Genomic DNA, 26515 nt, shown 5'->3' on the forward strand with positions numbered 1-26515 from the left:
TGGTATTTTGTATTTTTGTATCCATTTCATGGATAAAGAAGCTGATACAAGGGAGGTCAGGCACTTGTCCCAGGATCATACCCATCACTAGTGCTGGTGGATGGTTTGCATCAGGCTTCCAACTGCAGAGTCTTTCTTCTGTCTAGCCTGATGCAAATGAATGAACTTCTCACCTTTATCATTTGCATTAAGGTAGTAGAACCTACTGTCTTCATACCTTTATTTTACTGTCCGTCTGACTTTTGAAAGCCTGTTGTTTATGATTCTTAAATGGAGACTGAGAACACTTACAGACTTTCAAGTTTTGGGTTTTTTTTCCAGTATCAGGAATTGAACTCAAGACCTTACACTTGTCAGGCAGGCACAGCGTCACTGAACCACATTCCCAGCCCTATACTTTTTTTAAGTTTTTGAAAAGTATCATGATCTTGTGAATTTTTATTTTCCCTAGAAAAGTGGCACATTTTTATGAATATTCTGGGGCTCTATTTTAATGTAGATATTTGACTGGCCTTTTTCTTCTATTTTGCTTTTCTGCATGTGTGATTATTTTTAAAAATCTATTGTTATTTCAATCGCTGTAATTGACAGCTCTCCTAAACCACTTTATTATATATGATCTTAGTGATTGAAAACTATCAGTTTAGGTATAGAAAAAAAGTTGTTTGAGATGTTAAACACTTTTGTATTTTTGCTAACAGGTAATTGAAGATATATATGAGAAAGAAATTGTCAAATCCAGGTAGGAATGAGTTTAATTTTTATATATTGAATTGTGGGTGGACCAAGTTGAATCTCATCCAAGCTTCTCACAGTGGTCATAACTTGAAGCCTTCTTTTCTTTTGTATTACTCATTGAGACAGTGGTGACTAGAAAAATGCTATAGTTAGGTGCTAGAGTAATAATTTGTTTGCCCTTCTGTTGTTTGGCTCAGATTAGAGGAACTAAACCATATAGAGTTTAGATCTTTTTTGAAAGAATGCGAGGGAAAGTAAGTACAAATTTTATTTCCATCTCAGTTGTACTGATTTTCTGATCATTTCTGGCAATTCTAAGAAACATTATTAAAATCATAAATGTAAAAAATAAATTCAAAGTAATGTATATATAATATATAAAATGTATAATTTTTTAAATCAAAGAAATAAAGTTATTTTTGAACAATATATGGAGTAAACCAGGAAATCTTCCTGGTTTATCTTCTTCCCTTTCCCTTAGCCCAGTTTATTTATCTGTGTGTGTAACTTTTCTATTCCTTGTCCCTCTTCATACAAAGGGGTTTATATTTTGTATGCTACTCTTTTTTTTTTTTTTTTTTTTAATTTAACAACATACCTTGAGCTTTGTTCCATATATTCACATGTAGGTGTATATCCCTGGTGAGTTTGTTTTGTTTTTGTTTTTGTTTTTGGTCCTGGGGATTGAACTCAGGTTCTTATGCTTGCAAGGCAGGCGGTGGGAACCACTGAGCTAATTCCCTGGCCCTGGGTGAATATTTTTTAATGGAGAAAAAAATAAATATATTTAGAAGTAACTAGGTGGGTTCATTTTATATATTCTCAGTTTTGTTGGCATTGTCCAAACAGGCTTTTCACAGCCTGTTTGACTTAGTGGTTTTCACCTTGACATTCACAACGAACACCAGCCAGTGTGTTGTCATCATCTGTGTTCTTCGTGGCCATCTCTGGGGTCAGGGGAAACTTGAGATTGGCAGGCTTTGATGCTTGTTTCTCAGATAGTTGACTAAATGTTTTCATATGAAATGGAAACATTATTAACTATTATGCATTTCATTAATTTTTGTACTTGATATTTTTCATGTGTTTGAACTGTAAGAGGTAAATTTTGCTAAGTATCTTGATGGCAAAATTAGGATATTGTCAAAATAGGAGACTTGAGCCAGGGATTTAGATCATGGTTCCACCGCCTGCCTTGCAAGTGAGGGACCTGAGTTCGATCCCCGGTACCAAAAAAAACCAAACCAAAACAAAACAAAACAAAATAGGAGACTTGTTTTATTTTAATGGTTGATTCATGAGCTTGTAGTGATAGGCAGGATCAAGGCCATGTTAAGAATTTTGTTTTTTTTTAAAAAGCAATAGAAAAACAGTGAGGAGCTCTAAGGATAATGCTGACATTTGATAAAGACAATTTCAATTTGGAGGAGTCAAGAGATAGGAGGTTACATAGGTATTGTAGGAATCAGATGAAGATAATGGCTCAGACTTGTGGGCTAAGTTAGGAAGGAGATGTGCCAATTGGAGAAAGGTGTAAGTGAAGAGACTGCATGGTTAGATTAAGTGGGTACAGATAGTGGAAAAATCAAGGATAACCCAAAAATGTTTTGCTGACATTGCTGGGTGATTGACAGTGCCATTACTGGCAGTACCATTGTTATTGGGGATAGGATTGGCTGTAGCTCATCAGTTAAGTTTTGAGTATCTTGAACTCTAGACGCAAGAGCCATGTGGATGGAAATGTAGAATAAGTAGTTGGGTAGAATAATAAGTTGTGCACAACTTAGAAAAAGGTGAATTGAACCTACTTTGTATCCATCATTTATACCATCATTTCAGTGCCAAAAGTAAAGCAGTAAACAGGATGGATAAAGTCCCCTCCCTCTTAGAGCTTTCATTCTAGCCAGGGAGACCCACAAAAAATGTATAGCTGTGATATAATGCAAGAGACACTAAGTGCTATGACTTAAATACATAACTTTGTCGGAGGGTGGATGTGCATTAAATTGCCTGAGGAAATTTGACTAAAGGTAAGTAGATAGGTACATTCTAGGAATTTCTCTCTCCCCACCCCATTGTAAATTTGTTTGTTTATTTTTAACTATCATTGATGCGACTCAGAAAGATATACAATACTTATAACAGCCATTTTCTAATTTTATACACATTTTTTAATACTAAGACCATTTCTATAGCACATAAATTGGAGTATGCATTTAAAAACTTAAATAATGAGTGCTTTACAGTAGTGCTTGAGGAAATTATTTGTTGAGCTGTGTGTCTTATCTTCAGTATTGGGAGGATGGCATGATGTATTTATGAACTTGTTAGTAGGCTATGAAAATAAGTATTTTATAGTTTAGTACTTAGTAAGCTTATACTGTTATGCATTAAAGTACAGTACTCATTATATACATTTTTTACATATCAAGCCTATTTTCCAAAAGGGAACTAAATTAATCAGTTCATAATAATTTCGTATTAATTTTACTTTTAGGATCTTAAAATTAGATAATTTTTAGAAGGCAAAATTTGTCCAGGCAACCAATTAATCTTTGGTGTATCACAAAATTGGTGCCCTTTTTGCTGTTCTTGCCATTGCTGTATTTGGCAAGCTTGTCTTAATGTATTTTTTTTATTTTTGTCTTAATGTATTTTTATCCAACTTGGATTTTAAAATATTAAAAAATAATAATTGTTACTTCATTGCTTTCTGTGAGTCACCTTCTTTTAGATGACTTACGTATTGTAGTTCATCCATCTCCATAATAACCATAAAACTGTAAATATTATTCACTTTGCAGACAAGGAAACAGAGGTATACCGAGGTCAAGTAACTCGCCTAAGATGTTTCCCCATAGTTGGAGGCACAGTCCAGTACTAAAGCCTGGTTCCCTGGATCTTATGCAGCAATCTGTTCTTAATTAGTAAGACAAATCCATTGCTCCAGTAGTCTGTTAAATTGCATATTTCATTTCGGTACAATTAGTAGTACTTTTATGAATCTATCCAAGTGTTTTTTTTTCCCCACTCTTAGGGATTGAACTCAGGACCTTATGCTTGTGAGGCAGGCGTGCCAAGTGGTTTTTATTCCAAAAAAAAAGTGCCTTATATAGCAATTTACTTTTGCCAGTTTTATTTTTATTTAAAATGTATAAATGGATTTTTAAATTATGAAATATAATAATAAAAATGCCATAAAACAAATAAATATTCCTATCAATTCAGCCACCTGGGTTAAAAAGAAAAACCTTAACTGTTGTCAATATCCAAGAAGTCCCCTCCTGGTTCCTCTGTGTGTATGAAAAACAAACACTAGGTTTTGCTTTACTGTGAACTTGAAATAAATGGAAGAATATAAATATGTACTCTTGTGGCTGGCTTCTGTTCACTGTTGTATTTATTTCTTATTCCTTTAACAGTTCTAAAGTAGATAGTTCAGAAGCTCAGAATAGTAGGGCCCTTGTCATTGTCTTCATATGGTTGTTTTTGTCTTTTCGTATGTGGTTGAAGGGAGGCCATCCAGCTCCTGCCCCAGTGTTTTCATAGAACCATGTCCCAAGAGAGGAAACAGGATAATTACAATAGCAATGGGAGTGGCTTTGCATGTTTTCCCTCTCTTATTCTTATTAGCATCAATGAGGTAACTGATAGTTAATGGACCTAGTTTGTTTTACACAATTATCCAACTTGGGAAGGATTTAATGAAATGCACATAAAGTTTTTGACTGTGTTTGATACAGTGTAAACCCTTAGAAAATATAAGTAACTTACAGAATATCTCTACTTTCAAAAAATTTGTATTTGTTATTGTTATAACTTTCACATGTACCATATCACCTTCTCAAGTGATGTTAGTGCCCAGGCAAGTAGTTATATCTTATGTCTTACATATGTGCCTTTGTTTGAGCTGGAGATCTGGAATAAATCAGCGAAGGGTTATATGTACTCTCCTGTCTTTGTGCTTTTGCATCATAAAGACCTTCATTGTTAGTAACTTGTTTAGGCAAACTAAGAGATCAGGAATTAGTGGATGAGGATTTTGACAAGATTATGGACTCCTGAGATATTATGCATTCATAGTTCATATATGTTTAACTTTCAAAACTGGAAACTATTATCTGTAGCAGTGTTCTCATTGAGCTGCCTTATTTCCAGTAGTAAAGTGGTGAAACTAAATTAGTGGCCACTTGAATCTGCCTTTGGAGAAGTGTCCTATGACTATAGCATTGTTTATTCATATAGAACAAGATAATTCTATTATAGAAAGACTATGGTAAAGATAAGTGTCTGACATTTCCTACAAAAAAATTCTTCAGTATTTTAGGCTCCCTATCAAGAAGTATGTGAAACATCTTTCACATTTGTGACATGGATAGATGTGCCTATGAAATTAAAGCATATTGATCAGTATTTTGGAAGTATACTCACCAGCTTTTGGCAGTTGTGATCTCAGATTAATTAATCTGATATGTCATTTAATTTTCCAGAGATTAAAAATAAACTTGCATTAAGAACCTGAAATGTTGGGTGAAGGGAGGGCAGAGGTAAGGGGAAAAAATGAGAATAAAAACTTGTGATGTAGAGGTACAAGATCCCAACAATGAATGTAACTGTACTGTATCCCTAAAATGTACCAATAAACTCAGTTAAAGCAGAAAAAAAAAAAGAACCTGAAATGTTTATAGTTTCTATTTTTTGATGTTCATTATTTTTATATTTTTAGGTTTGCCATCAGAAAGATAATGCTGTTGGAGTTTAGGTGAGTTAAAAGGCACTGCTATAATACAGTTAAAGGTGAAATGTGATTTAAGTTTTGTCTACATCTTTGTGTGTATTTCCAAAAGTAGTTAAGAAAATAATTTTATAGCCCAGTATAGTAAGTGATATTTATAAAACTTGAAGGATAATAAATGATTAAGTTATTTTTGGAAATGAGAAATACTTAAATTTGTTTGGGAATATTTCCATGCATCCTCTCATCTGGAGAGGAAAGTTTTAATCACCTTAGAAACTGACTTTTGTAGAATACCTTAAATTAAACATTACAAAGCCTTTTTTTTTAATTTACTGAGTTTATTGGTACATTTTAGGTATACAGTACAGTTACATTCATTTTTGGGATCTTGTACCTTTACATGACAGGTCTTGATTCTCATTTTTTCCCCTTGTCCCTGCCTTCCCTTCACCCCCTCCTCCCTTCCCCATTTCCAAACACTTTATTTCCATTTTTTCATTTTCTCTTATTTTTTTCTTTTCCCTTATTACCTTTCCCCTACCCTTCCCACTTTCCCTACACATTTAGCCCTTTTCTTCCTATTTCACATTTTCAATTATCTCATTAAGATACAAACCTCTTTTTTATTAAGTCTCTCCTTAGTTTCTGGATGTCTTTTTTTCCTGATAGGAGTTGATGCTAATGTCTAGACACATTTATTTGTGAAAGTATCCTTCATATTGTTTCTTTGAATGATATTTGTCAGATATTTTTGTATTTTACTTTATAAAAAGATCCTTAAGGCAATATCCAGTGATCTGATGATGGCAATTATGTATGTTGATGACCTTTATTATCTTTTCAACTTGAAAATATAGGGCTGTCTTTCTTCAAAGCTGTGTTATGAATATAGGTGTTATAACTGTTTTCAGCAGGTTATAAATAATTAGATTTTTTAGGTGAGTGATGCAGTGGTGGTAATTAATGAAATATCCTGTGCCCCTTTACTCTTTATAGCCAATATCTTGAAAATTATCTCTGGATGAATTATTCTCCAGAGATGTCCAGCAAGGCTTATTTAATGTCCATCTGCTGTATGGTGAATGAGAAGTTCAGAGAAAATGTCCCTGCCTGGGAGGTAACCTTTAAGTTACTTTTTAGCTTTCATATTTAAGCCGTAGTGAAGTAGGAGAACTTCTTACATAGAATAAATTAGAGAAGAACATTACTCAGTAGTAAGCTACTAAGAAAAATAATGGGTATTTAAAAGATAACTTTTTTTTTATTGTGACACTTTCTTCCAACTAATTTACTATGAATTGAAAAATGATGAATGTGGAGTTGTTTGTGCTTGAAACAAAGAGTGGCATGGATTATGAAGCCATCAGGGGCTGGCAGAATGAAAGTTGTAAGTGCAAATAATGTCAAAAGTCAAGGCAGATGTTTATATGGTAATCTCAGTTTTCTTTTTGTTCCCAACTTGAGGTCTATTTTTACTTTTTGAAATTTCTAATGAACTGATATTTTCTTTGTGTGTTGACACTATAGAGGATTGTATCTATCTTAAGAAGGTGATCTCTAAAGGGAGAAGGTGTTTGACATAAAGTTTAGAGTCTTTTAGATAGAACCCATAGACAGTTCTCTCAAATATTCATTGAGTGACTGTAATCTTAAGCCACATTAGAGCTCAGGGTACTAACTGCGGGTTTTAAGTCTTATGAGGGATCCCAGGGATTTCATGACACTGCTTCAAGGTAGCATAGAAGGGAAGAGGGAAATTTTTTTGAGCCAGATAACTTGAACAATTTCCATGTTACAAAGACTATGTCGATGATTGGGGTTTGAAATAGAGAAATGACAATACAGAAGTCCCCCTTATCTACAGGGGCCCCCAGTAGATGCCTGAAACCTAAGATAGTACTGAAGCCTGTGTATAATTTTTCCTACACATATGGTAAACTTCCTTTTATAAATTAAGCACAGTAAGAGATTAACAGCAGTAGTTCTTCTATTGTAGAGCAATTAGAACAATGAATATACTAGACTAAAATTGCCAGCAATTTTAGCATCACTACTCTTGCGCTTCAGGGCCATGATTAAATTCCATTAAGGGGTACTTGAACGTTAGCATTGTCATGCCACAATAGTCAATCTGCTAATTTAGGGGGTTATGAACAGAGAATATATACAGTGTGGATTCAGCAGTCAAAGGGATGATTCACATCCCAGGCAAGATGGTGCAAGACTTCATCACGCTACTCAGAACAGTGTAATTTAAAACTTGGGAATTGCTTATTTCTGGGCTTTTCCATTTAATAATTTTAGTCTGCAGTTGAGCAGAAACAACTGTAATTGGGGAAAATGAAACCACAGATAACGGGGGATACTGTTTTACTGAGTCAGAAGATCCACAACTTTCAGAAAACAGAATTGACTCAATTTGGTAGTTAATGGAAATAGCGCTAGGAAGGGTGCTATTTTTCATTAATCAACCAAACATGGACAACTGAATAAGATTAGGGTGCCATGTACCAAGATAGGAGGAGAACATTGAGGAATACCTTGGAGATTATAAAACTATCAAATGGAGTGTAGGATATTGAGTTTAAATTACCTTTGTAATATTTTATTGGTCAGCTTCTCTGTTGCTGAGACAAAATTCCTGACATACACAACTTGGAAAAGGAAGTGGTGTATTTAGCTCATTGTTTCAGAAGTATTGGTCCATGATTTGCTGGTTCCATTGTTGTGGGTTTGAAATGGGGCAGAACATTGTGGTGGAAGGGTAGGGTGGAGCAAAGCTACTCATTTCATAGTAGCCAGGAAGCAGAGAGTGGAGGAAGAGTGGTAGAGAGGAAGGGGCTGTGGACCAGATAGAGTCCCCAAGGTTATGCTCCTGTTACCTGTGTAGACACACCCAGAAATGTGCAGTAACCAGAACCCCTTGGATTATGGTTGCAGCAGCCTCTGTGTGCTGGATGGCTGAACATGGTGAAATAAATCCTGTGGAACCTATTCCCTAGGTGACTTTTATCAGTCTAGGGCTCTCTTCTCAAATGGAAGGTTTATCATTTTGCACCCTCGAGCCTGCAGTGGGTAGGATTGTGCTGGTCCCTGAGATACCCTCAAGGCATCTTCCTATCCTCATCTAGTGTACTTGATTCCTTTCTAATGGCACTAATCTCATCAGCAACCATACCTCCTTTGGTCCCAACTTTACATGTGGTTTCTTTCAGGCCAAATTTTTTTTCAAAATTTTCTGATTTGCTTTTTGTTCCTGATTTTCACCATAAATCTGGCCAGTAGCAGCCACCAGTACTCATGCCACAACTTGAACATTGGGCTGCCTTGAATGCCAGATCAATTAGTCCATTGTCCATAAAATCAGCTTTACTTAAAAATCTTAGAGCATAGACAAAATGTAGACCACTTCTTTGCTAGAATGTAACACAAATGGTTTCTAGTCCAATTTCCTACTGAGTCTTCATTCTCATCTATGCAACCTCATGAGCATGGCCTTTATGGGCCACATTTCTGACAGCATCCTGGTCTCCTGAGTTATGATCAGAATCAACAGTCAGTTTTTGCTTACAATATTCTGTGGCTTCTTTAGCCCATGTCTCCAGTCCTTTTCAAATTCCTTCTGCAGATCATTTCCAAAAGTTTCAGAACCACATTATCTGCAAAGTTGGGGGAATGGTGTAGGTGGAGACTTGGTTTAGGGAAGTGGATGGAAACAATTAGACCACACATTTGAAACACAAGACAACTGGGAAAAATAGAAGGAGAAAATAGATAAAAAGGCTTAGGTATATATTTCTACTATTTACGTGTTATGAGTAAAGAACTAATATAAAGCAAGAAAAGCTGTCTGGGAGATTAATTATAGTGTGAAAACTGTAATTTTTACTAAAGATGTAGTTTCCTTTGTCAGGAATTAAAACATTTTAAATCTTTAATAAGAAAATAAAACTTAAAAACAAGCATAATCTGCAGAAGAAAAACTACAGAATTAAAGCCATTATTTTACTAGATAGCTAAAGATTTCTATGTTTCTCATAGTCTTGTCAGAACCTCTATTTGATTTGCTACCTCTAAATGTCAGTAAGTATATAATAGCCCTTATATGTGTATTCAAGTAGTCTTTTTGTATTTTTGCTAACAGATTCCTAAAACACTTACTGATACTCTAAGGAAGAAAAGTACGTGACCAAACCAGTTCAAATTACAATTTTCTTTTTTCAGACTTTTAAGAAGAAGCCAGACCACTTCCCATTCTTTTTTCAGTGTATCCTGAAAGCAGCATTAGCTGAAACTGATGTTGAATTTTCCCTCCATGAACAGACAGTCCTGCTGCTTTTTCTTGATCATTGCTTCAACAGTTTGGTAATTTCACTTCATGTTTTGGGGAAACTTTAGAGTTTTTTGATTAGTTTAGATAGAGTTTAGATGAGGTTACCTTTGTGACCATCTCTTCATCCATAGTAGTGGGGAATAATGATGGATAATGCTACAAGCTTGATTTCAGCCCCTTCTGAATAAAACCATTTTGTAGGGTATGTTCACTATTCGAATAGCTTTAGACTTGATCCCTCCTTTTTCTAATTTAGACTAAGAAAATGCTGAGAGTTGAGAACACTAAGGGGAAGCACAAAAATGAAAAGCAGCAGGCTCGTGATTATGAACATTGAATAATGAAATCTGTCCCACACCCTGCACACTTAATATAGCTTTATTGCTGCCTAGTCATGCTCATGCTCAGGCTAGCAAGTCAGCAGGAGAGCTGTATTTTGAATTAAAATGTTTAAGGCCAATTGTGGATGATCTTTGACAGAGTCTTGGATTATGCTTTCATCCTTTGTAAGATTATTCATTTAAAAACATGAAATGTTTTCAGGAGTTAATATTTCTTTTGAGTTACGCTACTGTGGTTATCTGAAGATGTACACAAACTTATTTAATGATAAGTCCTTCCGAACTGATAATGCACTCAGACTCATGGAAGTGATTGTATGGAGTTCTCTTTTATCTCCAAGATTAAATGTTGATTGATGGAAGGTTATTGACTATTTTTATACATGCCTCACTTGGATCTTGTAAAGGCATAAATAATATTTGTACCCCAGTAGATACCAGAGTTACCACCTGCTTAACAATTTATTAAACTAAACAGAGCAAATAGAAATAAACATAATTTTTAAAAATCAGAAATAGAACAACAAATAATGTGTAATTAATACAGTATTAGTAGTTAGGTGTCAGGTTTAACCAGTTTACAACCTCGTTCATTATAGGAATGCTTTACCCTTTTCAGTGTGTTGTCAGTGATCTTTTATTGAGGCACTTGTGTTTGTTGTATAAAGTATTTGTGAACACGAAGCCAACACCGAGCCATGGCTGCCAGGGGAAATACAGAGGTTCCTGCAAGCCCCTGGTTACAGCATTTTTGTCAAACTATTAATACGGAGCCTTTTGTGTGTTTCTGTTTAGAGAAGTCTTACTTAACATATATTTTTGATTCATTAACCTCAATCTCACTGCCAACAGTACTCTCATTCCTGAATGTAAATCATCCAGTGCACGTGTTCTGTGTAAGGCACATCACAGCCTTATGTCCTTGTGAACTTTAGATAACAGTAGCACTTCAGTCTTGTTGTGGAGTCCACTTTAAACAGTGAAATTAACCAACAGAAGGCATAAGGATGCATAAAATGTAGAATGAAATAGATTACTTTTTTGTATTGTGACTACTACCAGTGAAGTACAGTCACCCTCAGCCTCGGCTGGTGACGTCCACAGCAGGCAACTCAAAATTTTGGGCTCCCTATGCGATCTAAATGACTGTAGACAAAAAATAAAAATAAATGACCATAGATAGTCATTTTGGGCTTATGAATTATATTTTTGTGAGTAGGTATGTTCACAAGTATGAAATCTGCAAATAGCTAAAATTTGCTTTTTTTCAAGTATTTGACTTTTAGATATTAAAATATCACCAGTTTGAAAGTATTGTGGGCATATTTTCCTCCCCAGATTTAAAAATGCAGTACATTACCTATGTGAAGACTTTAGTAAAAGTGCTAGAATCTTTATAAACTTGTTTTCTTCATGCTCATACAGGAAGTAGACTTGATTCGGAGTCAAGTACAGCAACTTATCTCCCTCCCAATGTGGATGGGCTTGCAACCTGTAAGTGTCTAATTTCAAAATCTCATGTGTACATGTAAATGTAAGGTATGATTTTAGACTGTGTAGCTTTAATATGGTTATAAAAGTGTTAAGTAAAAGTCTTCTTTCCTGCTTAGAAAAGTTGCTTATTGTAAGTGTAGTTTTCAGAGTTTTAATGTTTTTATGTTCATCCTGATATACATTGTACTTAATTTCTGTATGTAAGTTTAAAAAGGTAGTATTGAGCCAGGGATTTAGCTCAGTAGTTCCACCGCCTGCCTCACAAGTTCAAGGTCCTCAGTTTGATCCCCAGTACCAAAAACAAGAAGCAACAGCAAAAGGGTAGTATCTGTTGCAAAAGAAAGATAATTTAGCAATATATCCTTAGTATCCTTATGTATATCTTTGGATAATGTTGAGATTGTTGGCAATTTACTATTGCATCTCTCTTGTCCAGGCACGATTGGAATTAGAATTAAAAAAGACTCCCAAGCTAAGGAAATTCTGGAACCTGATTAAAAAGAATGATGAGAAGATGGATCCAGCAGCAAGAGAACAGTATGTCGGCAAACTTTCTCTTCAGCTATTGTGCTGGGTTATGGATCTCAGACAACTTTGTGATTTGTTGCTTTCTTTTATATAGTGCTTAACTCAAATAAATTATTAATAAGTACTCTTACTGAGACTGTTACAGGAATATATTTTTACAGAGGTCTAAAGGAGAAGCCATAACATCTCAGTGGTTTTCCTTATCTCCATACCAGTGATAAGTGCTACCATTTTCTGCTTTCTTATTGTCTACAATCTGTCCCTTGAGGATGGTTCTCTGTTTTTTTCCATAGTCTTAAAGCTATCCAGTATTTTTATTGTACTCCATTTTTAACTTTTATATCCCCTAAGCATTCAGAAAATACTGTTTATTTTGCTATATACTATTCTTGCCTTTGGGATACAGCAAAAACAAAAGTAATTCCTGCTTTTGTGAAGCATATTCTAGTTGGGAAAGACAGCAGTAAGCAGATGAATTATAGAATGTTGGGTGCTGATACTTGTAAAGGAAAAAAATAAATCAAGTATAGGGATTAAAGGAGCAGATCAGTGTGACTCTTATAGCCGTCAAATACAGGTCTAGAATTTTAGACCTAAATTTTACGCAAAAATGGAATCTTTCTGTCATCATGGATCAGTGCATTTTATTATGTGTTTTTTAAAATGTTACCAGTTTTTTTTAAAAAATTGTTTAATTATTTTGACCACATTAAATGTTTTTATCAACACAAAATTTTGCTGCGCACAAGTCCAGGCATCAGCTGTCATGTTTGTTTTTGTTTGGATCAAAATCTGTGATGGCATTTATTTCATGGAACAAAGAAGTATGTTTGACACAGGGGAAGGACCTTCCTGCTTTCAGATGTTTGTTTCCCTCTATGTCTTTGAGACTAACTGAGCTGAGCTGAACTCTTAATTACTTCATAGTTTTTTCCGGCAATAATGCTTTTTCTCCATTTTCAGTCACTTTTTTCTGTTAACTTGTGTTTCTCTGCTTTTTATGCGTGCTATGAACACAGGCAATACACACATGCTCAGGACTTGCTCATCATGGACCTATGATGCCTTCTTTTGGGCCTATCTTAGTTTTCTTTCACTGAGACAATAGCTTATAGTTCCCTTTCCTTGAAATCTTATAACTCCCTCTTGAATTTTTGTTCCCACTTTCCACAGCTATCTGAAATTGTTTTGTTTTGTTTTTTTACCTTACCAGTCACCTATCATTTAATGCTTTCAGATTCTTGTGTGTTTGTTTATGTCATTTCCTTTCACTTTCACTTGATCCTGTTGGTTATACTCCATTTCTTGTATATCCCTCCTTTAACAACTTTAGCTTTTTCCCTTTTGGATTTTTTTCTTTTTTCTATCTCTTCCCTGGTTTCCTAAGTTCAAGGTATTAGTGTATCACAATGATTTATCTTAAATAGTCTTGGGGTTCTTCTCCCCAAGTCTCCAGGGGTTTATGAGAAAACAGATTGGGAAAAAAAAAAAAGCAATTTGCCTCAAAAGATACAATTTTGTATGGCAGAATTCAAATTTGGACCTAATTCCTCTGTCTACAAATTCCTTTTCTTTGACCTCTTTTCAAGTAAAATTAGAATTTGTGAAAATTTTTTCTTCTCCATCCCTATGTTATGGGGAGTCCTCAGAAGAGTTTATTGATAGATACGGTTGGGGTTAAGTTTTGGAACAGTGTCTCAAAGTTGTAGTTTTTAGATGGGCAAGAATCGAGACAAAGATGGAGGGTAGTTGTAATACTTGAGCAAGAGATCCTGGTAATTTGAACACAATGGCATTGGCGGCAAAGGGATGGCAACAGAGAACTATTTAACAGATGCTGGCCAACTGTTGACTGTGAGGATGGTAATTAATAGTTTTCTGAAGAGGTGAGGAGCTAATGGTGAAATCTGCACCAAGCTGGGCCTAGTGGTAAAGAAGGTGGTTTCAGCTTTGCTGTGCCCAGTCACCCTACTGAGCTGGAGATTGAGGTTGTAAAAATGTAAATGCTGCATTTGTAGGTACATATATAGTTTGTAATTGAAACCAGGAGTATGGGTGACATCTCTTTAATGAGGTGTGTAAATCATGAGCGGAGGATCCAAGGCCAGTGGACAAAAGGGACTACAGCTTGGAGTTAGGCTGATGGTCCCCAAAGGAAGAAATGCATGTAAAGCTGAATGTCAGTGAGATGCTTTTGGGAGTAAGAGTGAGAACTGCAGTGCCAGGACATCGGAGTCAGAGCAGGGCCATGCTTGTCTTAATTTCTAGTTCCTAGTCATCTCTTCATATCTTCCCAGCTAACATCTTGTCATCTTGATAGTTTTTTTTAAAAAATGATGTCTTTGCAGTATTTAAATGCTTTTTTCTAAAGAAACTTTGTAATTATCTCATGTAAATTGCTAATATAATTTAGTCCAAATCTCTCTGTTCCTGATGTTATTTTCAACTACACAACTCCTTCCTTTGTACTTCTGCTCAGATGAGTATTATGAATTTAAATTAGCTTAACTAAATAATGTTCATTGTTTTTTACTCCTAAATTTATCTTTTTTGTCTCATTTCTCTTAATTCTCCCTGTCATTTGGGATTGAAATCCTCTAGTCTCTGACTAGCTGTTTATAACCAGCAGGCAGTCATGTAGAATTCACCCTTTGTCCTTCCTCTGTTTTCTTCTTTTCACAGTGTCATGATTTAGGCCCTTATAGTTTTTTTTGACCAAACTACTGTAGTAAATTCTTATATGGTCTTTCTTCCAACTTTTCCACAACAGTACAGTTCAAGTAGCCTTTGTCATAGAAAATTATGTTTATTTTGCCATATTCCTATTCAGAAACTTTTAGTGGTTTCTTTGAGCCCATAGATAGAGTAGATTCTAAACTCTTTACGATAGCCTCTAGCTATTTCTTATGACCTTCAATTTGCTGGTTAGTCATTGTTTCTTCAAGATTCCTCTCCTAAAGCCTTTCCACCTTCACCCCACTTAATTGAATATTAGTCATCTAAACACTCTTCCAGACCACCTGTATCAGACCACAGTTCTTTCTTCTGAACAAGTAGAACACACCACCTATTGCTATGATTGCAGTTTGTATAGTTGTTTAGAGAGTAGATTCTAAAATCAGGCTTCACTAGAGTCCACACTCTTTGTGTGACTTTGGGCAAATCTGTTGTCCCTCTTTGTAGGGAGCTATGGGGTGAAATCTGAGCAGTAGGACCTATTCCATAGGATGTAATTAGTAGTAAATGAATTACTCACATGAACTGCTTAAACCAGCATAGATCTCAGCAGAGTGAGTCCTCAAGTAATGTGAGGCAGATTTATTAATTACTTGCTAGCTCATGTTACTCATTTATCTTTATATCACAGGACTTATCATGTCTAGTAGACTTTAATCATTCTTCACCTTTGTATTTCCAGCAGGACTGGTATAATCACTTGCAGCCATCCAATATGTGATAAGTGTTTGTTGATTAATTGGTGTATCTTAAATTAGGAATAAGTAGAAAACTATTTTTTAAAGTAACCTCTACTCTTTAGCCATTGTACTCTATTGCATTTAGTACTTTAACATATAAGAGTATAGAGTTGGTTATCTCAGTTTAGCATACATTAAATGTTAGGTTTTTTGTCTGAATTGCAGAAATAAAAGAAATTTTGAAATATCATTTTGTAGGACTGAGCTTAAGATTATAGGTGAAAACTGTAGTAAGAAAAGGAGGCATTTGTTTAGCTGGCTTAGGCCAGTAAGAGTAGTCCTTTCTTCGTATTTATATGTCTACAGGTAAACATGTATTTACAAAGCAGAAGCTGTGTATTCAAAGTATGGTCCCAATGACAGCAACAGAACATTTGAACAGTATAAGAAAGCCTTGTTCAATATAATATAAGATTTATTTTTGAAGTAACCATTTCTCAAAAATACTTTGGTCCATGTTCTTTGATTCTAGGGCCTATCAAGAGAGAAGGTTTCTTTCACAGCTCATCCAGAAGTTTATCTCTGTGCTGAAATCAGTCCCACTTTCTGGTAACTGTCTTCTTTTACTCAACTCATTTGTGAATGCATACTTACATACAGGTTGTGTGTGTGTATGGAGTTACACATATATGTAGAAATGTATGTGTCAGAATATATACATGTGGAATTTATTCATCTCTAGTCTCAAAACATTTGAAAAGGAGAATTTGGATTTGGGGAGGGCAAGAGGCAGGGAAATAGATAGATATTGAGGTGATCAGATAAAGATAGTGATGGCTCAAACGTGTAAGTTAGAAAGGAGAGGACTTGCCAATTTGAGAAAGATCAAAATGAAGAAAGATACTTGATGATAGGATGTGGGGGAAGAAAATGAAGAATCAAGAATGAGTCCCAAATGTTTTGCTTAAGTTGTTAAATGATTAGAATGATTTTAAATTGTATGAACAAAGTGAGCATCCTTTCTTTTTCTAGTATTTCCAGTCAAAACCTTAGGGCTCCCCTGGAAGGATTATTTTAAAAGTAGCAGCATGGTTATTGGAATGTGCATGTAGTTAATAAATATTTTTTGTATTTGCATACTGTATCTAGGTCTTGTGCAGGTGCTGTGATAAACAGTAAACACGATAATTTCAAGGCTTATTTACTTATTTATAATACAAGTATTATTAAATAGTGTTTTCTATCAAAGTATCATTTAGAGATAAAATGAAAAATTATTTTTGAGATATAAGCTACAATATAAAATGGGTCAAGTCCATCATCTCCATTTATTGATGAAAATGATATGTACTCTTTGGAGTATATACTATATTGGAATATATTCTTAGTATTATTAAATATACATGGTGTGTTGTATACCTGTATACCAGGACAGTTTAACTATATTGGGTTGTATAGATCTTTGCAAGCTTAATTTAATGAATGTAGGTAGAATGCTGTTTATTTAGGTATATATGATACACAAGATGTCATTGTTTAATATTAAGTGGAATATATTGTTTAATATTCTTTAAGGAGACTATAATATTGTTTAATAATATTTCTTCAGTGAAGCTATAATAACAGCTTTACTGTTACATCATTTTTTATGATTTTGTTTTTCTATCAGGGTATAGCTTTGTTTAAATTTGACAGAATTACCTACTGATTCTGACCCTCCATACTGAAAGTTATATCTCAGATTCAGCAAGCAGATATCAGTGATATAAATCAACTGTACTCAGTTTGAAGTGTAATGCTACATGCATTAGTATATTCAAAAGATTGTTGTATTACTAGGGATGTAGCTCAGCGGCACAGTGCCTCCCTGGCAAGCAGGAGGTCCTGAGTTTAATCCCTGATACCAAAAAAAAAAAAAAAAAAAAAAAAAAAAAAAGCTGTCATATGCTTACAATCTAAACTGCATAATATTAATTTTAAACCTTTTTGTTAAGTTCCTTAAATCTGATAAGGCAACTAAAATTGGCAGTTCTTGGCAAAAAAGTAATAATAATATTTTGAACTACTAGTGTCTCTAATAATCAGGGACATAAATATTGGTGCCTCTAATGATAGATTGTTTTATGTAGGGTCATCTAGATTTAAAATAAATAGCAGTGAACATACAGTACTTTTAACAACCCTATGAACAACTAGCACTTGCTACCATTGTTTATATAAGACTACAACATTTCTTTTTTTAAGGGGGTACCAGAGATCAAACTCGGGTCCTTGCACTTGTGAGGCAGGCGGTAGCACTACAGAGCTAAATCCCCAGCCCCAACATTTCTTAATCTTGATCTTTAATCAAAATTTGTCATGTTCCTAGCAAAGGAGCCAAGAAGGTGCTGAAAGTAATGTTTCAGTTCAAAGAAAATATGAAGATGAATGGAATAGGAAGCAGAAAGCTTTTTTTTTTTTTTTTTGGCTTTTTGAGACAGGGTCTCACTATGTAGTGAGACTGACCTGGAACTCACTATGCAGCCCAGGCTGGTCTTGAACTCAGCAATCCTCCTTCCTCAGCCTCCCGAGGGCTGGGATTACAGGTGCAAACTAATTTTTAAAAGGTGTATTATAATTTGATTTTAAAGTCTCATAAAAATAACATAACCTTGTCAGTTGTTATAAAAGAGATCTGTGTGGAATGGTATGAAATGTTAAGACTATTGTCAGAAGAAGGAAAAAGTCCCTACAGTACACTTAAGAGACAAATGATAAGATGTGGTAGTTATGTCTAAGATTAGGACAAGGTTTCTATACTGAATGCACCTGTCACTACCACCATGGTTACTTTCTGCGTTTTTTCTAATTTTAACTTAAGCCATTGGCAGTATTTTTTTTTTTAACCTGTAAATAATGACACCACATAGAGTTTGCTCATCTTTTTTTTTTAGTTTTGGATAAAAATATCTTTTTTTGACAGTTATAAAAATGAAAGATAGGGCCAGGGATTTAGCTCAGTGGTGGTGCTGCCTTCCTCGCAAGTGCAAGAACCTGAGTTCCATCCCAGGTACCAAAAAAAAAAGTGAAAGATAGCAACAGATGGCTAGCTTGAGGGGGTTTAATTTAAAAATCGTTCCTTTAAGTTCTTTAGCTTAAATAGCTACGTGTCCTGCACTGCTTCACAAAGCATCGGTTCTAGTTCTACATTTTTATTAGGTCATTTTCTTTGGTCCTCAATTTCTCCTTTGGAAAATGATTGTCTAGAATAGGTGTGTTTAAAGGTCTTTTTCATCTATTACCTTTTTTGTTAACGTTATTTCAAAGTCTGGATTATGGGTGTATGTTAACTAGAAAAGTTCCAGGAAAAATTCCAGATAACATTTACCTGTATTAATGACAAAAATATTTAAACTTCTTTCTTCACATAAATCTTCCCATTTTCCTGTACACTACAAATAAATAGAAGACATTTGTAGGCTGCCTTTTACAAATTTGGTACTGGATTAGTCACTGCTGAGAGTCTGGCTAAGCAACAGGGACCTGAATGAAAATTATCTGTTTTAATTATAATAATCTTGGCAGGATGATTTTATCTGGTAAATGGAAGACCATTTCTTGGCATCAGGAAAATAAAAAATTTGTACTCAAAGTATTTCATGTCACAAGATTATAATCATTTAAAAACAAATAAATGTTTTTAAAAATAGTACATTATACTCATGAAGAATATAAACTAAGATTAGGATTTAAAAATAATTTATTTTTCTGTATCTCATTGGCATTTCAATGTAAGGTAAAACATATACAATGAAAAATAGTATAAATTAACCTCTAATTAGTTGGGGTGCATTTTTGCTACCCGTTTCCTGTGTACTTTAAGGACAGATTCAATAGATATCAGCCTAGTACGGCAATGGCGAACCTTTTAAAGCTTTCGGTGATAACAAAGAGCTGGCTGTGGCACGGGTGCCCTATGTCCATCATCACTGGCCTCGTATCTATGTGTATGCATTTATTTGAGTACTTACACATTTAAAATAACTTTTAGGAGTTAAACGTGATGATACTAAGGGGAGTGGAGCAAATCTGATATAAAACTACTTTCAGATTTATATCAGGTTTTTCAGAATCCATTCATTAAGTACAGATTTTTATAAGGGAACACTTCAGAGATAACGTTTGCACACCTGAGTTTCAAAATCCACTTCTGACCCAGGCTAGGTTTCTCATTTTCTCATATTTGTAGAGCTAAATATTAGGGTATGGCTTGCTTTAAAAAAAAAATACATATGAGATTCATATTTTAAATCATAATCCAGTTATGATGAGTAAGAAACAAATGGTTTTGTTTAAATTACTAAATAACTACTACCAGTTTTAAGAACTAGCACACAAAATAGCCCAATAAACTTCTAACGTATTTCTCATTGATGTCTAGAACCTGTCACTATGGACAAAGTACATTACTGTGAAAGATTCATTGAACTTATGATTGATCTAGAGGTAAGAAATATATAGTAATTCATTACATCATCATTAACAGTAAGATTAAACATATTTATTAATAATATTTATTACCTCAAACTAGCGTTTGTTCATACCTAAATAAAGTCACAGGTTTATTGTCCCTCGAGGTTTTGAGGTGACTGCCCCACTTGAGCTTGTGTTTATTGTCAATTTTTTAATTAAGATTTTCAAAGATTTCATAGTACTAGGTATGGGATTTGATTAATAAGTTTAGATAGAGTTGATGTTGTTCACATTCAATCCATTTCCTTTCCATGTCATGTGAGAAATTGAGAGAAAATCTGACCTTTATTTTGAAATGAAAATTGGAGTATTGGTCTAGGAGCCATTCATGATATCTTTATGCATATTCTAGCTCTCCAAGAATTGATTTATATCCTTTCAGTATATAAGAGTTCAATAACTTCATAATAATAAATGCTGGGATTTCCCATAGGGCTTTATTGGAAACTACTACTACAGATAATCTGTGTTCTTGTGCTAGATGTTTTTTAATTTAACTTTAAAATTTTCTTATCAGAACTGTTTTTTTTGTTTGTTTGTTTTTTTTTTTTTTTTGGTATTGGGGATCGAACTTGGGTCCTTGTGCTTACTAGGCAGGCAGCAGAACCACTGAGCTAAATGCCCGGCCCTGCCATATCTGTTTTTAAAACTATTGCCACCAAGTTTATTTGCAACATGGACCAAATCCCTTACTTTTATATAGTATGTCTTTGAAGAGGCCAGAGAGTAGTTTGTGATGTCCACTTATTAGTTAAATAATCGGTACACTAAACCTCTACTTGGAGAGAATACATGCAGAATTACTGATCTGTTTATTGTCAATTTTTTAAATGAAGATTTTCAAAGATATAGTATTAGGTACAGGACTAGATTAAAAAGTTTAGATAAGAATTGATGTAGTTCATGTTTATATTTTTCTGTAGGCCCTGCTCCCCACAAGACGCTGGTTTAATACCATCCTGGATGACTCCCACCTTTTGGTTCACTGTTACCTTTCCAGTCTTGTTCGTAGGGAAGAGGATGGGCATCTTTTTTCCCAGGTGAGCACTGACGGGTCTAAAAACACTGCCTGTTACAATTTCTAAGTTGATTTTTTCTTTGGTGTGCAACTGCTGAGTACAAAGAGTAAATTTTTCTAAACATCAAATTGAATGATGTAAATTCCCAATTAGTCATCTTAAAATAGTCAACTCTTATGATATAAAATGAATATGTTTTTGTACAGGTGGCCTCTGCTAAATTATGCATTATAACCTTTTTCTATCTATATGTGGTTTTATTATTGAACTAAATTACAAGTTTGAATTGAAATTAAGAAAACGATACAAAAAATAAATGAAACAAAGAGCTGGTTTTTTGAAAGAATAAATAAAATTGACAAACCCTTAGCTAATCTTATCAGAAAAAGGAAAGAAAAGGCTCAGATCCATGCAATTAGGAATGAAAAAGGCGAAGTCACAACAGATCCAAAAGAAATCCAGAGGATCATGAACACCTACTTTGAGAACCTGTGCTCTAATAAAATGGAAAACACAGAAGAAATGAACAGATTTCTAGATACTTATGAATTACCAAAGTTGAACGAAGAAGATAAAAACATTTTAAACACCCCAATCACAATCAGTGAAATTGAAAATGTAATTAAAAACTTACCAACAAAGAAAAGCCCAGGCCCTGATGGATTCACTGCTGAATTCTACAAGACATTTAGAGAAGAACTACTACCATTACTCTTCAAACTTTTCAATGAAATTGAAAGAGAAGCTATACTTCCAAATTCATTCCTGGAAGCAAGTATCACTCTGATTCCCAAACCAGAGAAAGATACAACCAAAAAGGAGAACTACAGACCAATCTCCTTAATGAATATAGATGCAAAAATCCTTAATAAGATACTAGCAAACAGAATACAGAGGATTATTAAGAAGATCATCCATCATGACCAAGTCGGATTTATTCCAGAGATGCAAGGGTGGTTCAACATACGAAAGTCAGTGAATGTAATACATTATATTAACAAAGTCAAGGACAAAAACCATATGATCCTCTCAATAGATGCAGAAAAAGCATTTGATAAAATTCAACACCCATTCATGATAAAAACCCTGCAAAAAATTGGAATAGATGGTCTATACCTCAATTTAATAAAGGCTATTTATGAAAAACCATCAGCCAACATCATATTGAATGGCCAAAAACTGAAAACCTTCATGTTAAAATCAGGAACAAGACAAGGATGCCCACTATCGCCACTTCTCTTCAATATAGTTCTGGAAACATTAGCCACAGCAATTAGACAAGAGAAAGAAATTAAAGCAATAAAGATAGGAAAGGAAGAAGTTAAACTATCATTATTTGCTGATGATATGATACTCTACATTGAAGATCCAAAAAACTCCACCAAAAAACTTCTAGACTTAATTGACAGATTCAGTAAAGTATCTGGATACAAGGTGAATACCCAAAAATCAATAGCCTTTCTATACACAAATAACAGACAGACAGAAAGAGAAATAAGGGAAAAAATTCCTTTTACAATAGCATCCAAAAAAATGAAGTATCTAGGAATCAATCTAACAAAAGAAACAAAAGATCTCTACACTGAAAACTACAGCACTCTGAAAAAAGAAATCGAAGAGGATATAAAAAAATGGAAAGATATCCCCTGCTCCTGGGTAGGAAGAATCAACATAGTGAAAATGGCCATACTACCGAAACTGCTATATACATTCAATGCAATGCCAATTGAAATTCCAACACTATATTTCACAGAACTAGAAAAAAGAATCCAAAAATTCATTTGGAACCACAAGAGACCTAGAATAGCAAAAGCCATTATAGGCAACAGTCACATGGCACCAGGTGTAACAATTCCCAATTTGAAACTATACTACAAAGCCACTGTGATAAAATCAGCATGGTACTGGCAAAGAAATAGGCCTGAGGATCAATGGAACAGACTGGAAGACACAAAAACAAATGCAGATGTACTCAGCTACCTCATCTTCGACAAAGGAGCTCACCATCCTCAGTGGAGGAAAGATAGCCTCTTTAATAAATGGTGTTGGAAAAACTGGATATCAACCTGTCACAGATTAAAATTAGACCCTTATCTTTCGCCATGCACTAAATTAAAATCCAAATGGATTAAAGATCTAAATATTAAAACAGAAACATTAAACTTGCTGGAAAGTAAGTTAGGCAGAACTCTGGAAGACATTGGTATAGGAAAAGACTTTATGAACAAATCCTCAGTAGCACGGGAACTAGCAGAAAGAATCAACAACTGGGATCTCATCTTACTAAAAAGCTTCTGTACTTCAAAAGAAACCATTAGCAGAACTAAGAGACAATCTACAATGTGGGAAAAAATTTTTACCAGCTGTACCTCAGACAAAGGACTATTATCAAGGATATATAAAGAACTCAAAACAATCAGTCCCCCCAAATATAAAGACCCGATCCAAAAATGGGCATCCGAAATGAACAGACATTTCTCATACAAAGAAGTGAAAGCAGCAAGAAAATATATGAAAAAATGTTCCACATCACTGGTCATTCGAGAGATGCAGATGAAAACAACACTGAGATTCCACCTCACCCCACAAAGAATGGCTGCTATCAAGAAATCACACAATAACAAATGTTGGCGGGGTTGTGGGGAGAAAGGAACCCTCCTCCATTGTTGGTGGGAGTGCAGACTAGTGCAACCACTATGGAAATCAATATGGAGATACCTCAAAGAGCTTGGACTGGAGGTTCCATTTGACCCAGCCATCCCTCTGTTGGGTATCTTTCCAAGAGAACTAAAAGAATCATATCACAGAGAAGTATGTGCACCCATGTTTATAGCGGCACAGTTTGTAATAGCTAAATCTTGGAAACAACCTATTTGCCCATCCGTTGGAAACTGGATAAAGAAGTTGTGGTTTTTCTATAAAATGGAATATTACTCAGCCATAAAGAGCGAGAGAATAGATTCATTCATAGGAAAATGGATACATATTGAAGATATACTCCTAAGTGAAATAAATAAGTCACACATGTGTAAATACCAAATAGTTTCCCTGGTGTGAATATTCTGCAACAATGCATAAGATTCTAATAAGATTACTGACATTTAGAAATTTGAAGAAAGGAGCTAAAGGTGTAGGGAAGGTGTGATGCGTAGGGGAAGAACAAAAAGGGAAAAGAAAAAAATGTGAGAGAATGAAAAGATGAAAATAAAGTGTTTGTAGATGGGGAGGGGAGGAGGGGGTGAAGGGAGGGCAGAGGTAAGGGAAAAAATGAGAATCAAGACTTGCCATGTAAAGGTACATGATCCCAACAATGAATGTAACTGTACTGTATCCCTAAAATGTACCAATAAACTCAATAAAATTAAAAAAAATAAAAAATAAAAAAAAATAAATTACAAGTTTGATGACAGTGTTCACAAATTTTGATTTCTTAAAAATTTGATAGAATCATTTAACATGTAGAATATGATGATTTGAAATACCAACACATTGTGAAGTCATTGCTGTAATCAAGCTAACATATCCATCACCTCATAGGCTTATAGCCTTTCTTAATTTCCTCCAGTTAGAAGCATAATAACAAGTCAAGAACTATTCTTAAATGTCCTTTGCATGTAATGCCTGCAGACATTAAAATGCTCAAGTGATCACCATTTTAAGCAATTTTCTGATATTTCTATACATTAATTGTGAAAATAAGAAAGTTGGTAATGTCAAATGCACTGTTTTGTAACTTGCTGGCTCACTTAATGGAGTGTAGTGACCAATTTTTTGCCCCTTTGTTCAGTGTCATCTGTTCTGATATAATTAAGTCTTTCCCCTATCTGTCTATTAGCCTCATTTATTCTCCCCTCCCTCCAGTTTCTTCCTCTCATCTAATAAATGTTTTCCTTTTACCTTCATGAAATCCTTTTTTAGATTCCACATACTAGAGAAAGTATATACGAACTTGGCAGAATGATTTTATCTGGTAAATGACAGACCATTTCCTGGCATTGGGAAAAAAAGTAATATATTATACTCATAAATAGTGTGAAATCAGATCAGGATTTAAAAAGTAATTTATTGAGTCTGTTACTTACTTTTGCGAGTCTGGCTTATTTCACTTAAGGCGATAACCTCTAGTTCCGTCCATTTTCCTGACACACTGAAGAGCCGCTCTGGTTACGAGCAGACATTTCAGATGCACCGAGTCCTGTCTTTCATAGTATGATCGTGCCGGGCAGCTGATAGCACGGAAGTGGGGGGCGTTTTGCCTGTGGCCCCAGGTAGGAAAGCAGATGCACTTACGTGTGTGGCCGTCAGTAGGAAGGCAGACACTATGATGTCACATTTCCTCTAATGTCATCCGAAAGAAAATATCTGACAGATTTGTAATTCTCGTCTTTCAATGAGATCCTGCCTGGAGATGTAATTTCTGTGAACACATAATCTTCTGTATCTGTAAGCATTCCCCTTGATCTCATTCTCTCTTTAGATTTCTATCCAGTGATTTGCTATATATATCAGCATATACTAAAATTTAAATATATGATCTGCCACAGATTTGAACTAAGAATAATTAAGATTTGGGGCGAATGGAGCCAGTAGCCTCTGTTGACACTTCAGCCACGTGGGGAAAGCAAGGCCTTTATAGCAGCAGAAAATAAGCTAACGAAAGGCTTGGTGACCAGGGATACTGATGGGAGGAATGGATAACTAACTGATTTTCCCTAATAGAAGCCACACCTAGAAAAGAGTATTTCCAGTTACAAGTTTCAAAACTCATTCAGAAAATCTGTGAAGTAAGTGAAAGACCTATGAGTTCCCTCTAGTGGTATAGTTATGTAATTTTGTACTGATGTTGATAGATTTTTTTTTTTCTTCATTGAAGTACTGGGCTTCCTTGGCTTATCTTTTTAATGTCTCTTAAAGCATTGGGATTGCTGTTAAAATTCTCTGGGGAAGTACTCTGTTTACTGTATAATCAATAGACTTAATATATTTGTAAAAACATACTTTATTTTCATGTAAAACATGTTTGGATATACCTGAAATATATGTTGTAATGTTTACACAGTTTTCAGCACCTCTGAGGAAGTACATATCTGAACTTGTTTATTATTTTTCTGCTTGTTTGGCCTATGTTCACATGATCTGTTGATTTCAATGTCTCCTTTCAGCTTTTGGACATGCTTAAATTCTACACTGGTTTTGAAATTAATGACCAAACTGGGAATGCTCTGACAGAGAATGAGATGACCACAATTCACTATGACAGAATTACTTCTTTACAGGTAATTGAGATGCCTAATGGCCTTTCCTTATGCCCCTAAGATTGGATAATACTTGCAGAGAAGAAGAGGTATTAATTTAAGAGTATTTTCAGCATCAGTTTTTTTTTTTTTTTTTTTTTT

General features: G+C 34.7%; 1 protein-coding gene across 1 annotated transcript in view; it reads left to right on the forward strand.

Moving 5' to 3' along the window:
- Positions 1–26515, forward strand: part of Aqr (aquarius intron-binding spliceosomal factor) — a 90526-nt gene that overhangs the window by 6505 nt on the left and 57506 nt on the right. The window contains exons 3-12 of the mRNA XM_010624625.2: positions 702–742; positions 5465–5500; positions 6473–6593; positions 9701–9841; positions 11576–11644; positions 12081–12181; positions 16121–16197; positions 20009–20073; positions 21024–21140; positions 26282–26395. Coding sequence (XP_010622927.1) covers positions 702–742; positions 5465–5500; positions 6473–6593; positions 9701–9841; positions 11576–11644; positions 12081–12181; positions 16121–16197; positions 20009–20073; positions 21024–21140; positions 26282–26395 — 882 coding nt within the window. The remainder of the gene's footprint in view (positions 1–701; positions 743–5464; positions 5501–6472; positions 6594–9700; positions 9842–11575; positions 11645–12080; positions 12182–16120; positions 16198–20008; positions 20074–21023; positions 21141–26281; positions 26396–26515) is intronic.

The sequence above is a fragment of the Fukomys damarensis genome, unplaced genomic scaffold, assembly GCF_012274545.1.
Source record: "Fukomys damarensis isolate Sample0158 unplaced genomic scaffold, DMR_v1.0_HiC HiC_scaffold_17, whole genome shotgun sequence".
Lineage (NCBI taxonomy): Eukaryota > Metazoa > Chordata > Mammalia > Rodentia > Bathyergidae > Fukomys > Fukomys damarensis.